The sequence below is a fragment of the Ranitomeya variabilis genome, chromosome 2 (assembly GCF_051348905.1).
Source record: "Ranitomeya variabilis isolate aRanVar5 chromosome 2, aRanVar5.hap1, whole genome shotgun sequence".
Taxonomy (NCBI): domain Eukaryota; kingdom Metazoa; phylum Chordata; class Amphibia; order Anura; family Dendrobatidae; genus Ranitomeya; species Ranitomeya variabilis.
In genome coordinates this window covers 821,408,990-821,423,850 of record NC_135233.1, presented here as the reverse complement: position 1 = coordinate 821,423,850, position 14,861 = coordinate 821,408,990, and the positions used below count along the sequence as shown (strand labels likewise).

Here is a 14,861-nt window from a genome sequence, read left to right as displayed (position 1 = left end):
CGATTAGATGATGTTCTGCTAATCCTCCGTCCCTCCCTGATGACCTTAGAGTCGCCCCTCTCCACAAGTTGCCCCCCAAGACTGCATAGGTGATATATGTTAGACAGCCCGCCTTAGACTGACTGTCCTGCCGCTGTTTGGAGTATTGCTTGAAGCTGAATGTTATGATACTCCCTCGGCGTTCCGGCCACCGGTAGTGCGCCTCAGTAGGATGTTGCTTCGGTCTTACAGCACGACTCCTACTGGTGTTTCTCCTTTGCGTGATCTCGTTTCTCACTCAGCACAATCTATCTCGCTTCTAATCCTTCCTTGGGTACCGCCGCTACCCGGAGCAGGCCTGGTCCCGTTACGTTCTTTCTTGTTGCCAAGCCTCTGTCAGGATCCCACCCCTGACAGAGACCCTACTGTATCTTCCCCCACAACACCCTCTGCCACAAGGTGTTGCCTGGTTCCAACCCAGTCAGCTTTCTGATCTAACTTCCTGCCTGACCCCCAGTTTACCCACTATGGTGGGGAGTGGCCTAATGAATAGCACCCTTAGCTCCCCCCGGAGGCCCGGCTGTGAAATGTATTGGTGTCTGTGATACCTGATCCGATGAACTCCTTCAGTGCCATCAGACGCACCATAGCTCCCCATAGTGGCGGAGCCACAGTACTGCAACGACCAGGACTCTGGGGCGCTGCACAATATGACTTAGGATAAAAGCCAAATCAGTATTTCAACTCGCAGACACGATGTTTCAGGCTGTTGGCCCTCGTCAGTGCGAACTAATTTGGCTAGTATTTAATCCTAGCACCAGATAATGCTGAAAGTGTGCCAAGCACATCCGAGCACTCAGATACTCGGGTAATATCCAAGTATCACCTAACACGTTCACTCATCGCTAACAGTTTACTCTGAACACAATGTAATTATTGGCAATTGCAAAAATGGTTACGCTTTCAAAAAATAATATGATAACCAATTATTAACAGTATATTTTCTTCTGTATCTCTCTACATGTGTTGTAGAAAATCTATAGAAAATGTACAGACTTTCAGTTTTTGATTAGTAGCTAATAGTAATGGGCGAACCCGGGTACCAGAACATGATAAGAATAGGATAAGAAGCTCACGGTGCTCATGGTGATCTCATTGAGGTGACATTGACAGTGAAGTGCCGGTTGGAACGAAGCCTTAGTGCCCTGCGGTAACCTTGATGACATCACCGCTGGTCACTGAGGCTTCGTTCACAGCACCTCATTCTACCATTGTTTTGTAGCCTGGATAGTTGCATCATGGCACCATTCAGGTTGCAAACCATATATCACAGACATGGATTATGGCGTGGGACATTATTGCTAATTTAACTTCAGACAGGTAAGAGATATGGTTGTTTATTATTTTTACTTTTTTGCAGGGGACAAGGGTTTCAATGGAATGGGAGTAAGGTGAGCATAATTGTGCTTTTTTATTTTTATTTAAAATAAGGGTGTCAGTGTGTTTCATTCAAATAAAGAATTTTATTCTGGCTGTCTTTTTTACAATCTAACTATGAGTTTAGTGATGGATAGGTGTCTTGTAGACTCCTCTCCATTACTAACCTGTGCGCTTGATGTCAGCAGGCATAAAACAGCTGACATCAACCCCTCAAATATTATCCCACTTGGGCAAGTGGTAAGAGCCGGACAAAGCGCCAGAATTTGTGCATATAATAGATGCGCCTTTTTCTGTCTGGGGAGGCTGCAAGATGCTATTTTTAGTCTGGGAGGGCCAATATCCATGGCCCTTAACAAACCTGAGAGCACTAGCCCCCAGCTGTCTGCTTTAACTAGGCTGGGTGTCAAAAAAGGGGGGACTCCACACTCATTCTTTATTTAAGTAATTTAAAAACATTGAGTGGATCCCCCTCATGTTCATCTGACAGTGTGAGAACTGCAGCTCTCTGACCAGCAATAATGATCTTACCAATCTTACCACCTATCAGATCCGCTGGAGTTTCTCACTCTGTCGTGCAGATGACATCATGGGAAACCCTCAGTGTTCAGGGTGCTGAACCCAAACAGTAATATGGACGTCCTGGAGAAATTTGTGTTTGGGGTCCATGTCTGAACACTAGGTGTTCGGTACAGATCCCGAACTTTACTCTGCAGGTTCGCCCATCTATAGTAGCTAATAGATTTTACAGTAGACTTCATTGCTTAGAGAACATCTAAAATGAGAAAAGTATAAAGCTTCAAATGCTTCAGTAAAAGAAGACAATGATGGGCTTTCTATAATAGGAATAATGAAATGTATTATTCATGTGTCAGTACAAAATAAAATACTCTCCCTTTACTTTTACTATAGTTGTATTACAAACACCCATCTTTAAAGGGGTTGTCCAGTAAAAACTGATAAGTCTGCAGTCACTCTGTGTGACTTCAGACTTCTGAATTTCCCTAGCACAAGCACTGTACGCTGTGGGGATTCACTGGTTTCAGACCTGGGAACTGAGAGTATGTATGTGTTATACATACCTCTGGCTCTGGCCTCTGACCTTGTGGAGTCTTACATACAATGAAAATAAAACATACATTATGAAGGCATCAACTTTTGATTATAGTGCACTACAGCACGCTGATTAATCTGGCTCAGCTTGGTACATACTGAAAATGAAATGTGAGCAATCCTTTATTCTGTAATCAAATTTTAAATAAAACTACTTCGACAATATGCAGTAATTCAAAATGAGCAAATCTTTTGAAATTTAAATTTGCCATCTCTGCTGAATTTTCTTCAAAAATGTAATTGGCAGCAAATCAATTCACTGTGAACTCAAAAGCACAGCAAAGTCTATAACTGGCCTGAAAAAACTATGTTAAAAACCCCCCAGAATCACAGGTCACAAATTGATTAAAACATTGAAAAAATGGAATAAACATGAATTGTATTATATTAATCATTTTATCATAGATAGTATTTTTCTTTTTTTTCAGATTCTTCTCAAGGGACAATGAATTTAGATTGGGATATGAGCTCGTTGAAAAATATGGGTAATGTATCTCACAAATAACTTATTTTTTCTTAACAAAAAAAGCAATAATTATGAAAAGGACCGAGTTATAAAATCATCTAACTGTATCGAGTCCTTTTACAGCAACAATAGGTCTTACATTTTATGCCAGATTCAGTTAAATTTAATTGTATACTCTTATGAAAAGTTTAACTACGGTAAATGTAAGGTTTCTTATCCACAGTTTCAGCAAAAACCTGGATATTATCCTTTGGTAAACACATTTTTGGGTCCCTCTATCTGTAACGAGTAAAAGTGTTTGCACACATTATACTAAAGTTGACATTTTACACTGTTTTAGCCTATCAATGACACTTTGTTGTCATTTTGAACCAAATTGGTCATGTTAAGTTTATTTTATCTGATAATGAAACATCTGTCAAGGATGATCTTTCTTTGAAAAAGCATATCCAGAATAATTGTTCATCCTTTGCCTGGTGATTTTGTTCAGTTCAAGTGACTATAAGTGCCAATATTAACTAAAATGTGTACGGTTGCATCAGCAAAACTATCTTTTATCAATAGATCATTAAATTTGTGGCTGTTTAACCTTCTTTTATCTAATGTTAACTTAAAAAGATTAAATTTTATATCTATATTTTAGCCTATAAAATTGAAATGTAAAGTTATGTTCTCAGACATTGGTAAATACTGAATATATCTGTTCATCAACTACTCAACAATCCATAACTTAATGGCTGCAGATACAAAAGGCAAATTATTATATGCAGCATAACGGCTAAAAGCTTGGATGCCAGAAGATTTGACTGTCATTAAAACTGATCTTTTGGTAAAAAAATGATTTAAAGTATAAAAAAAGTGCCTACAACATGGTGATAATAATGCTGTTTAACCCACCCACAAACTTAATGAGCGCCATGAAACTCAATCAAATACAGGTAGTCCTCGACTTACGACGTTGATCCGTTCTTACACGGCGTCGTAAACCGAATTTCGATGTAAGTCGGACCATACATTCATACAGTACTGTACCATAATAACAGTACAGTACTGCAAACACTTAGCCTATCCAAACACCTATCCTAACACAGTACCCTACATAATAACGTTTTCCTCGTGTAACCGGGTACAGTGTACAGTACTGGACTCTATTCTTCTGCCACTGCACGTAGTTGCATGTAGTTCGATTTACGACGCAAACCGTGTAAGTCGGAACGAGGCCTCGTATAAAGCGTTGTAACCACGAGACGATGTAACTCGAGACCGTTGTAACCCGAGGACTAACTGTATACTTATGCAATGCTATACAACATGTTTTATTGTTATATTTCTCTATATTTTTTCTCTTAAATCAGTATTGTGTGCAATGCTACATAAAATAATTTTTATTTCTTGTCAACATTTACTGTAGTATTTTTACTGAGTTAATCATAATGTTCAGATGTAGGAACCTCACCACCACAAAAGAAAATGAGACTGTATGTCTTGCTGCAGTGTAAATTTTATTTTGATCCAGCATGGAGTGGACCACATTAGAGATTGTTTGGAAAATGTTTGGCAGTCTCAAATTCGGCACGAACATTGTACCGTTGTACATTCCTATCCGTGTTTGGATACTGGAAGCATTTTTCCTCAAACTTGTCAAAAAATTACCAAAGCTCTGTAAATCATCGAGTTTTCATTAATGCTTTCATTAGAACTTTGGCTAAGATAGTGGTGCTATATGATGAGCAGAGGAGAAGTGTGTGATGAGGAGAGAGGATGGGGAGAGGTCAGAGTAGCGGCGGACTGTATTTATTTAAAAATTAACTTAATGTGTGGAGATTCCGTCAATCAATCAAGGTGCGGAAGCCATCCACAACTTCCAGACAGAAGGGCTTTGTCATTAGCTGCCTGTCACATGTCCCGCTCCATTTAAAAAGTGAACATGTTGTTTTTGCACCATTTTGTCAGTGTAACAGCGCAGAGAGGCTGCTCCTGCTGCTGCTCCAAATAGTCAGATAGTTCAGATAGATAGGATCATGTGTGAAATTGACCTTCCAGCTTCTAAAGCCCCCGTCTCCCATAGCGAGGTCGCTAGCGAGATCGCTGCTGAGTCACAAGTTTTGTGACGCAACAGCGACCTCAGTAGCGATCTCGCTATGTTTGACATGTTCCAGCGACCAGGCCCCTGCTGTGAGATCGCTGGTCATGTCGGAATGGCCTGGACCTTTTTTTGGTCGTTGAGGTCCCGCTGACATCGCTGAATCGGTGTGTGTGACACGGATTCAGCGATGTCTTCGCTGGTAACCAGGGTAAACATCGGGTTACTAAGCGCAGGGCCGCGCTTAGTAACCCGATGTTTACCCTGGTTACCATCATAAATGTAAAAAATAACAAACAGTACATACTCACCATCTGATGTCCGTCAGGTCCCTCGCCGTCCGCTTCCTGCTCTGACTGAGTGCCGCCGTACAGTGAGAGCAGAGCGCAGCGGTGACGTCACCGCTGCGCTCTGCTCTCACTGTACGGCGGCACTCAGTCAGAGCAGGAAGCGGACGGCGAGGGACCTGACGGACATCAGATGGTGAGTATGTACTGTTTGTTTTTTTTGGTAACCAGGGTAAATATCGGGTTACTAAGCGCGGCCCTGCACTTAGTAACCCGATGTTTACCCTGGTTACCCGGGTGCTGCAGGGGGACTTCGGCATCGTTGAAGACAGTTTCAACGATGCCGAAGTCGTTCCCCTGATCGTTGGTCGCTGGAGAGAGCTGTCTGTGTGACAGCTCCCCAGCGACCACACAACGACTTACCAACGATCACGGCCAGGTCGTATCGCTGGTCGTGATCGTTGGTAATTCGTTTTGTGAGACGGTACCTTAAATTGTTTGTACTAATAGTGTGAGCACCAGGCCAGGTGACATTTCAGAATCTAAATCCTTTCTGCCAATAGTGTAGGCTTTACAGCAGGCCACATTTTAAAATCTAAATTATTTGTGCTAATAGGGTGGGCCTGATAACAGGCCACATTTTAGAATCTAAATCCTTTCTGCTAGTAGTGTGGGTCATACACCAGGCTACAATTCACAATCTAAATCCTTTCTACTAATGGAGTGTGCTTTACATCAGGTCGTATTTTAGAATCTAAATTATTTGTGCTAATAGTGTGAAGGAAGAAGGAAACATCCAGCTCAACGAGATAGTGAAAAAACGTGTTGTTCCTTTATTCACTTCAATAATATATGTGGAGGATAAAAACATCAGCAACAACAGGAATAAAAACAGTATCAACGCGTTTCTGGTGACAAAGCACCCTTAGTCATGATAATGTGTGGTCCTGTCAGGAATCCATACTTCAGAATCTAAATCCTTTCTGCTAATAGTGTGGGCCATACACCAGGTCAAATTTCAGAGTCTAAATTATTTGTGCTAATAGTGTGGTCCAGAGGCCAAGCCACATTTCATAATCTAAATAGTTTGTGCTAATAGTGTGGGCCAGAAACCAGGCCACATTTCATAATCTAAATTGTTTGTGCTAATTGTGTGGGTCAGACACCAAGCCACATTTCATAATCCTTCTTCTCCTCTCGCTTCCTTAAACTCAATATGGACAAATCTGAACTCATCATCTTTCCTCCATCTCACAGATCTTCCTTACCTGACCTATTTATCACAATTAATGACATCACGCTTTCCCCTGTACAGGAAGTCCGCTGCCTCGGAGTAACCCTTAACTCTGCCATGTCCTTCAAACTGCACATCCAAGCTCTTTCCACCTCCTGTCACCTCCAGCTCAAAAATATCTTCAGAATACATCCTTTCCTCAACCCTCAATCTACTAAAATGCTTGTGCATGCCCTCATCATCTCCCGCCTCGACTACTACAACATCCTTTTCTGTGGCCTCCCTGCTAACACTCTCGCCTCTCTCCAGTCCATTCTTAACTCTGCTGCCCGACTAATTCATCTCTCTCCTCACTACTCCTCCACTTCTCCCCTCTGCAAATCTCTTCACTGGCTCCCATTCCCTCAGAGTATCCAGTTCAAATTGCTAATACTAACCTACAAAGCCATCTATAACCTGTCTCCTCCATATATCTCTAACCTAATCTCCCGATATCTTCCCTCACGTAATCTCCAATCCTCGCAAGACCTCCTTATCTCCCCACACTTATTCACTCCTCATCTAATCGCCTCCAAGACTTCTTCTGAATATCCCCAATCCTGTGGAATTCTGTGTCCCAACACGTCTGACTATCAATCACATTCACATTTTGTGCTAATAGTGTGGGCCAGAGACCAGGCTGCATTTCAGAATCTAAATCGTTTCTGCTAGTAGTTTGGGACAGACACCAGGCCACATTTCATAATATATATCCTTTCATCTAATAGTGTGGCCCATACATCAGTTCACATTTCAGAATTTAAATAGTTTGTGCTAATAGTGTGGGCCAGACACCAGGCCATATTTCAGAATCTAAATCCTTTCTGCTAATAGTGTGGGCCAGACCCCAGGCCACATTTCTGAATCTAAATCCTTTCTGCAAGTAGTGTGTCCAGCCAGGAGTCCACATTTCAGAATCAAATTCTTTCTGCTAATAGTGTGGGCCAGAGCCCAGGGTGCATTTCAGAATCTAAACTGTTTGTACTAATAGTGTGTGCCATACACCTGGCTGCATTTCAGAGCCAAAATTATTTGTGCTAATAGTGTGGGCCAGAGACCAAACAACATTTCAGAATCTAAATCTTTTGTGCTAATAGTGTGGGCCAGACACCAGACCACACTTCAGAATCTAAATCTTTTCTGGTAATAGTGTGGCCCATACACCAGATCATATTTCAGAATCTAAATCATTTGTGCTAATAGTGTGGTCCAGGAAGGAGTCCAGACTTCAGGATCTAAATCCTTTCTGTTAATAGTTTGAGCCAGACACCAGGCCATATTTAGGAATTTAAATTGTTTGTGCTAATAGTGTAGGCCAGACACTAGGCCACATTTCAAAATCTAAATCCTTTCTGCTAATAGTGGGTTCCAGACACTAGCCCACATTTCTAAATTTAAATCCTTTCTGCTAATAATGTATTCCAGACACACTATTTCAGCAAATTTGTTATTTTAGAGACAGGTAGCTGACAGGTCTGGGCCTAGGCCTTGTGAAATAGCTGGTTAAAAGAAGGGAAGGGTGCATCCAACATGAGTGGGAAAAAGTGAGGTTATAGAGGAAAGGGGAAGAAGCTTGGTGTTTAGGGTGTACATGGGTTAGGTGGAAATGTTACTGAAAACTCTACTGAACAAACACCATATCATCCTATCCAAAGACAACAGACAAAATCTGTTACTAGACGGGCTACCCGACTCCCTTTCTTTGGCTGCCACACAGCAGTACACCTTGTAGATAAGGGCCAGAAAGAGCATGTGCTCCAGTGGATGGCAAGCACTGCATCAAGTGGCATCTCCTCCACTTCCTCCAACTTAACATCACACACAGTACAATCCTCAGAGGTGGCACCCCAATTACCCTTGTTCCCTCCCTGCGTCACAACTCTCCAACCACCCAACTGACAGTGGGGAACCACAGATAAGCGAGTCTGCAGAGATCGTCACACATTCTATTCCATGAGATCTGCTCACAGAATCAAAAGGAGAAAAGCATCTGCACCGATGTCCAATTTTTTTTTCAGTTGGATCCGGGGATGGAGGAAGTAGGGTCCAAGAAGAATCCAGACCTTCATTGCCAGACATTAACCCCAGAGGTGGAGGTTATCCTGATGAGACTCAGATACTTGAGGCACACGTGGACTGTACTGTGCTGTCAGGGCAGGAAAAAGAGGAGGGTGACTCAGGGCGAAAAGTGGGAGAACAGAGTGGATGACAACGAGGTTGTAGATCCAATTTGGTGTGAACCCAGAGGCACGCAGCTGAGTAGCTCAGCAGTGGAGGTGGAGGAGGAGGAAGATGAGCAGGTTACATTGCTGCATACCGCATAGACATGGAGTGAAACAAACATGACAAGCCTTGCATACACAGCCGCAACTCTGGCAGTGGCCAGCAGGGTTCATGGGTCTGCAGTTCACAAGGGTGCCAAGAATTGCTTAGCCTGGGCCTTTTTTGAGACTGCAGAGGATGACGGCCAACTTTGCAAAAACACAACTCAGTAGAGGCAAAAATTACAATAATTTGACTATTACATGCATAAACTAGAACATGCGCGATCAACAAGCCATAGTCTGGGAATCTCACTGCGCTAAAATACTGACTAGCGGGCCTTGCCACCAACTTGCTATCCCATCAACCACATCTGCTGCTTCTTACTCATCTGTCACCATGACAAGTGTTCTTACACAGGTCTACAGCTGCAAAACCTCCTCTTGTTTACCCCCCTACAGTTGATGTGAGTGAGAGCCTGTCAGCTGTTTTGGAAGTGGAGATGCCTACTGTTTTTGTTTCACCAAGCACAGCATATCTTTCTCAATCCAGCATAATAGCTCTGCCTACATGTCATTCACAGTCCAGCAGTTTGTGGTTGTTCACCATACTCCACCCACTCTTAGCACAGCAGCCAGCCCTCAGTCCCACAGTTGTTGTCACATGAAAGTATGTTTCCTCCTACCCATGGAAAAACCAAGAGCTTAGAGCTCAACTAAGTTCAATCTGTTGTCCACAGCAATGCTGCCTTTCCGACTAGTGGATACAGATGGTTTGCAAAAGTGTATTGCCTTCGTAGTCCCCAAGTGCCAGTTGCCCAATCACCATTACTGGGCAGAAAGCTGGGCTACACAAGCACTGTAATAATTGTATATGTGACTGACATATGTACATAGAACAGATAGATATAAATATATGTATTCTGTCCTATTTTGTTGGATCACGCTATGATTTTACTGTATGCGACAGATGAATTGCCAGCTTTTAAAAGGACAATGGTGTGTAAAAATAGGACAGCACTCGCATGGTCCAAGTGCCATGTGATTTTTTTTCTCGCACCCATTTACTTGCATTAGCGAGTCTCTAAGATGCGAGAATAATCACAGCATGCTGTGATATTTTTCTCAGTCCAATTTTAGCTGGGAAAAAAATTGCAGATGAGCTGTGACTCACAGCTTAGCATTGGTCAGCGTGCTATCCGATTTTTTTTTTATCTGATTGCACTTGTCCATTTTCCTCACATGAGTATGAGCCCTATCAATAGTAGTCTACGAAGCTGATATTTGGGCCACCTGAGTGTGGCTGAGCAAAAAAAATGTTTAAGCTGTTGCATGAGGTATCAGTGCTTACAGCACAACAGCCTTACACTGATCACTCACTCACCTCATCGTAATTTAAACTTAAATTTAAAGCTGTAAATGCTGTCCCAGACCATGTTACCTAATGCATGATCTGTGGCTGACTGCTGCTGTGCCATTATCAAATTTATACTGTAGGTCAATTGATGCCGCTTTTCCTGGTGTCTGTCCATAATTTTTAGAAATGTTTGGACTCCAAGTTGGGTCTCCTTCATGTATGTTGCCTAAATTTGTCAGGGCTCTCAGAGCATCAGGCCTACACCTGTCACTCGTCCACTTATGAAACAGCAAAACCCCCACACATTAAGTGGAATGGAAGAACAAGAAGACAACCAAAAAATGCAGGAAAATAATATTTTTGTATTAAATTGTTTAAAGCCACAATGTAAGCAAGCAGCAGCAGAAATGCTGAAAAAGGGGGACGCCCCCGGAAGAAGCTGGCTGCAAATCACGCATCTGGGTGAGGGGACAAAAGAGCAGACCTCCAGTGGCAGGCTTTTTATCACACATGTAATAATTATCTTATACAATTTATCTGATGAGCCCTGTATCTAGCTGATAATATTGCATTTGTGTATACACTTACCTCTGATGCAGTCTTCACCTGTCTACGATATCAGAAGTTATATTATGCATTTTTTCATCTTCATGTGTTATTGTCATTAGATTTGCCTGCATGTCTGCCACCATAACATAGGTATTTTAAGTGGATTTATACGGATATATGGTGTTTAATTAATTGGCTAGAGCAAGTCATTTTACTTTTATTTACCCTCTCTCCTCACTTAGTATACCCTATCTTCTTTTGCCTGGCATCCCCCTTTTGGCATTTCTGCCTCTGCTTGTTTACATTGTGGTTTTAAACAATTTAATAAAAATGTAATATTTTACTGCATTTTGGGGTATTCTTTTTATTTTCCCATTCCACCTTATGTATGGGTTTTTTTTTTTGTTTCATTGTGAATGAAGTGCCTTCTCTTATATGGGACATTTCTTTTTAATTTACTCATCCACTTGTGACTGATCAATGTTAATGCTAGAAATGCTGGAACAAAAACTCTGTCCAAGACCCTGTCCGAGGCATCCATGCTGCACAATTATACCATTTGTACTCTGGGTCAATTGATACCACTTTTCCTGGTGTCTGCCCCTAATTTGAGAATCGGGACTTTCGCCAGTCTGAACCTAACGGAACCTTGAAAGGTTTGCTCATCTCTAGACCACATCTCTTTTTGACTCCTTGCCAGATCAAAATAAATTTAGACTGCAGCAAGTCCTACAGTCTTGTTTTCTTTTGTGGTGCTGAGGTTCCTACCTCTATTAGTCTGGACCATGACTGCTTTCTTTGAGCACACAATTCTTTTAAAAGGACAGTGTGCCAGTCTTTTGCTTTCCAATTAATCACAATGCACATCATGCATTGCTTATTTTCTTTACAGAATTTGGAGGTCGCAAATCATGCTTGGAAGTTGCCGCATTGTGTGTTATAGATTCCGTGTGCAATAGACACTTGGCTGCCCTAATGACAGCTTGTCAAGTCAATGGCACTGCATGTAATGTGAAAGACTGCAAGAGAACCATACGGTCATTTTATGAAACTATGCCTTTCAATATGTCTCAAATGCTGGCTTTTTGTGATTGCAATGAATCTCATGAAACATGTCATCATGCTGGAGATGTCCTGCATAGCAAATCATGCACATCTCATTCTGATGTTCCTGTGTCTTGTCTTCATGTGATATCAAGCTGCCTTGATAATGAATTATGCAGGTTGGTAGTATTACTTTATTATTTTTCGAATATTTAAAGAGGTCCTATTCCGACATGTCGGTTTTAGTAAATACTTCTAAGAATTTTGAATTGTGCATTTTTCATTGTTATTCCCTTAATTATCATATTGATGTTCCCCTTATCATGGTGATGTGTCTTACAAAGTACACAGTTTGGGATCTGAGGCGCTAACTCTACTATGTCTGACTAAACCTACAATCAGTAACAACCATTAGTCAATTTATTCATAAAATTCTAAGAGTAATGACTGAGAAAAAGTCTGATGCAAGAATATACAAAAAGGTTGCAAGATATATTTTTTTAAATTATTAAAACTCTTAATCACTGAAATTAATCACTTAAATGCCTGCCACAATTTCACACACTGCTGAAGGCTCAAAGAGTTGGCTAGCAGCATTAATTATAGTATTTATGGTTATACCATAATGTTTGCATCTATCACATAACATGCTCTAATTCAGGAGGGACCACGACAGGGATGATAAAAGATGAGAGCCAGCTAGGGAGTGCCAGTTTAGCATTTTACAGCATATGAATAGGAGGTGAGAGTTCACTATTCATTCCACATGAGGATATAAGAAGGCCTAGCTTCATTGTGGTGTACTACTGCAATGCTGAACCACGTTGAAATTAAAGTGTAGTTTCAGTCTGTAAATAATAATCCAAAGTTGCAAATGATAGGGATGTTCGGTTCCTGCAGAGTCAGTGTGGTTGTGAATTGATTGTTATGTGATATACTGGATTGGCATCATTTTTTTTATTCTTCACACACTGCAAACAAAGAGGGCAGTTTATATCTATGGGTCTAATTTTGCTACTAAACAAAAATCCTGAAAGTAAGGTTTGTGTGTTACAGAAAATGTGCTATCTGACTTGTGAAACAGGTAATACATAATTTATTAACTTTTTTTTAAACAGATTAAGAAAAGTCACCTTAATCCCGAAATCTAAACACAGCTGTTTACAAAGTGTTCATGTTATAAATAATATTTTCTTACAAACTTCTTTGTTGTGATAATCCAATATTAGCACCATACATGCCACCTAAATATAGTGACCTGTTCCAGGTGCTTGCTTTTTGGACATGAACCTATCTACCACCATCCCCGGTGAAAAGAGAGACATATCCCAATCAGTCATCCTAGTTAGCTCTGATGATTGGCAAACACTCTGAAACATGTATCTGCAAATGATGTTTCTGGTTAGGCTTCTTATTCTATTTTTATCATGTGACAAAGCTCTTTAAAGGGTCAATAATGATTTTCGGAATTGATTCTTTCAATAAGTGACACTGGAGTTACCGCTGTCTTCCTCTCCGAAGAGTGCATAGTTAAATTTACAGAGGAAAATGACCAATAAATTTCTATGTGATGACTTGTCATTCTCCACAAGTAGATGATTCATCCTTTTGGCGCTCTGTCACACAGCCAAAGCAATCCTCATTCTTTTGACTGATGAGGGGCAAACACCCTTAAACACATCGGCAAATTAAGTCTCTGGTTTTGCTTCTTATCTAAAGTTATGTAGCAAGAGCCTTTAAAGGGTTAATAATGAAATTTTGGATTGCAACCCCCAATACGTGGCACTATAGTTCCCGTCCTCTTCCTTTCAGAAAGAATATTTGCATTTTATATAAGAAAGCATTACTTAGCAGCTCTTGTAAAGAAGAACTTGGCACTTCAAAACTGTAGTTTTCAATGAAGTAGTATAATTTCACAAGTCATTGACATTTCGATCCAGAATTGTCTCAAAACAGATTGTAAAGAAGGGAGGAGAGAAAGAAGCTATAGGCTACTTTATGTGACTAACGTCGCATGATAATGTTCAGTGCTTAACATTTTTCAATTTCTGCATTTGGGTCCCATGCAGAGAGGAGTAGATTGAACCATCCTTCCAGATTTCTGAAAATTCATAATAATACGTTAATTGATTTCCTAAACAATTGGCCCTAGAAGTGAATGTACTAGATAGTCGACCCAACGGAGCACAGAGACTGATATATAGTAAATGTTGAAAATGTCTCTATAGGTCTATATAGCACTGTAGAGTAAGCTGACTGCATATAAGCAATAGGAAATAAATTATAGGGGTTGCCCACTACTTGGGAAACTTCTTATAAATTCTTATTTTTCCCAAAATAATAATAATACTTATTCTCACCTCTGGTTCAGGTACCATTCCAGTGGTGTTGGCACTGGCTCTCCCATGGCTTTCTTGACATTGGCTGCAGGGGCCGCATGATAAAACAATCACTCTCCCCTCCTTCAGGGAAATACAGACATCTGGTGGAACTGAGAGCCACTGCTGCCTTCTCACTTCCTCCATCTGTCAGTTATATCTGTATGAGGTGAGAGTGAAGCCAGCACTGAATTGTCGCAGAGATCGCATGACATAGGAATCTCATAAATCCCCACGAGAGCCAGTGCCGATACCACTGGAATGGCGCTAACACTGGAAGTGAGTATATGTGTTTTTATTTTACTGGGAGGGAAACATAGAGCTTCTAAAGAGTTAATCTAATTAGTGGACAACTTCTTTAATCTAAGGTTCAGTTTCAACTGCTTACAGAAAAAATATATAATGTAAGATCAAGAAAAGGGAATAAAACTTTGTTTATGTAGCCATTGTTTTTGTTTCTTTTTTTGAGTATGCTAATATACAGCTCTGGCAAAAATTAAGAGACCACCAAATTAAAACTCTGTCATGGGCAGCCCAAACTCCAGACCTGAACCCCATTGAAAACCTCTGTAACGTAATCAAGAGGATGATGGATAGTCACAAGCAATCGAACAAAGAAGAACTGCTTACATTT

The 14,861-nt window shown here is 40.9% G+C and overlaps 1 protein-coding gene across 2 annotated transcripts in view; it reads left to right on the top strand.

Annotated features, from left to right (window-relative positions):
* Window positions 1-14,861, top strand: part of GFRAL (GDNF family receptor alpha like) — a 165,452-nt gene that overhangs the window by 114,144 nt on the left and 36,447 nt on the right. For both annotated transcript variants that reach the window (XM_077290012.1, XM_077290011.1), the window contains 2 exons: window positions 2,958-3,014; window positions 11,698-12,028. In XM_077290012.1, coding sequence (XP_077146127.1) covers window positions 2,958-3,014; window positions 11,698-12,028 — 388 coding nt within the window. The remainder of the gene's footprint in view (window positions 1-2,957; window positions 3,015-11,697; window positions 12,029-14,861) is intronic.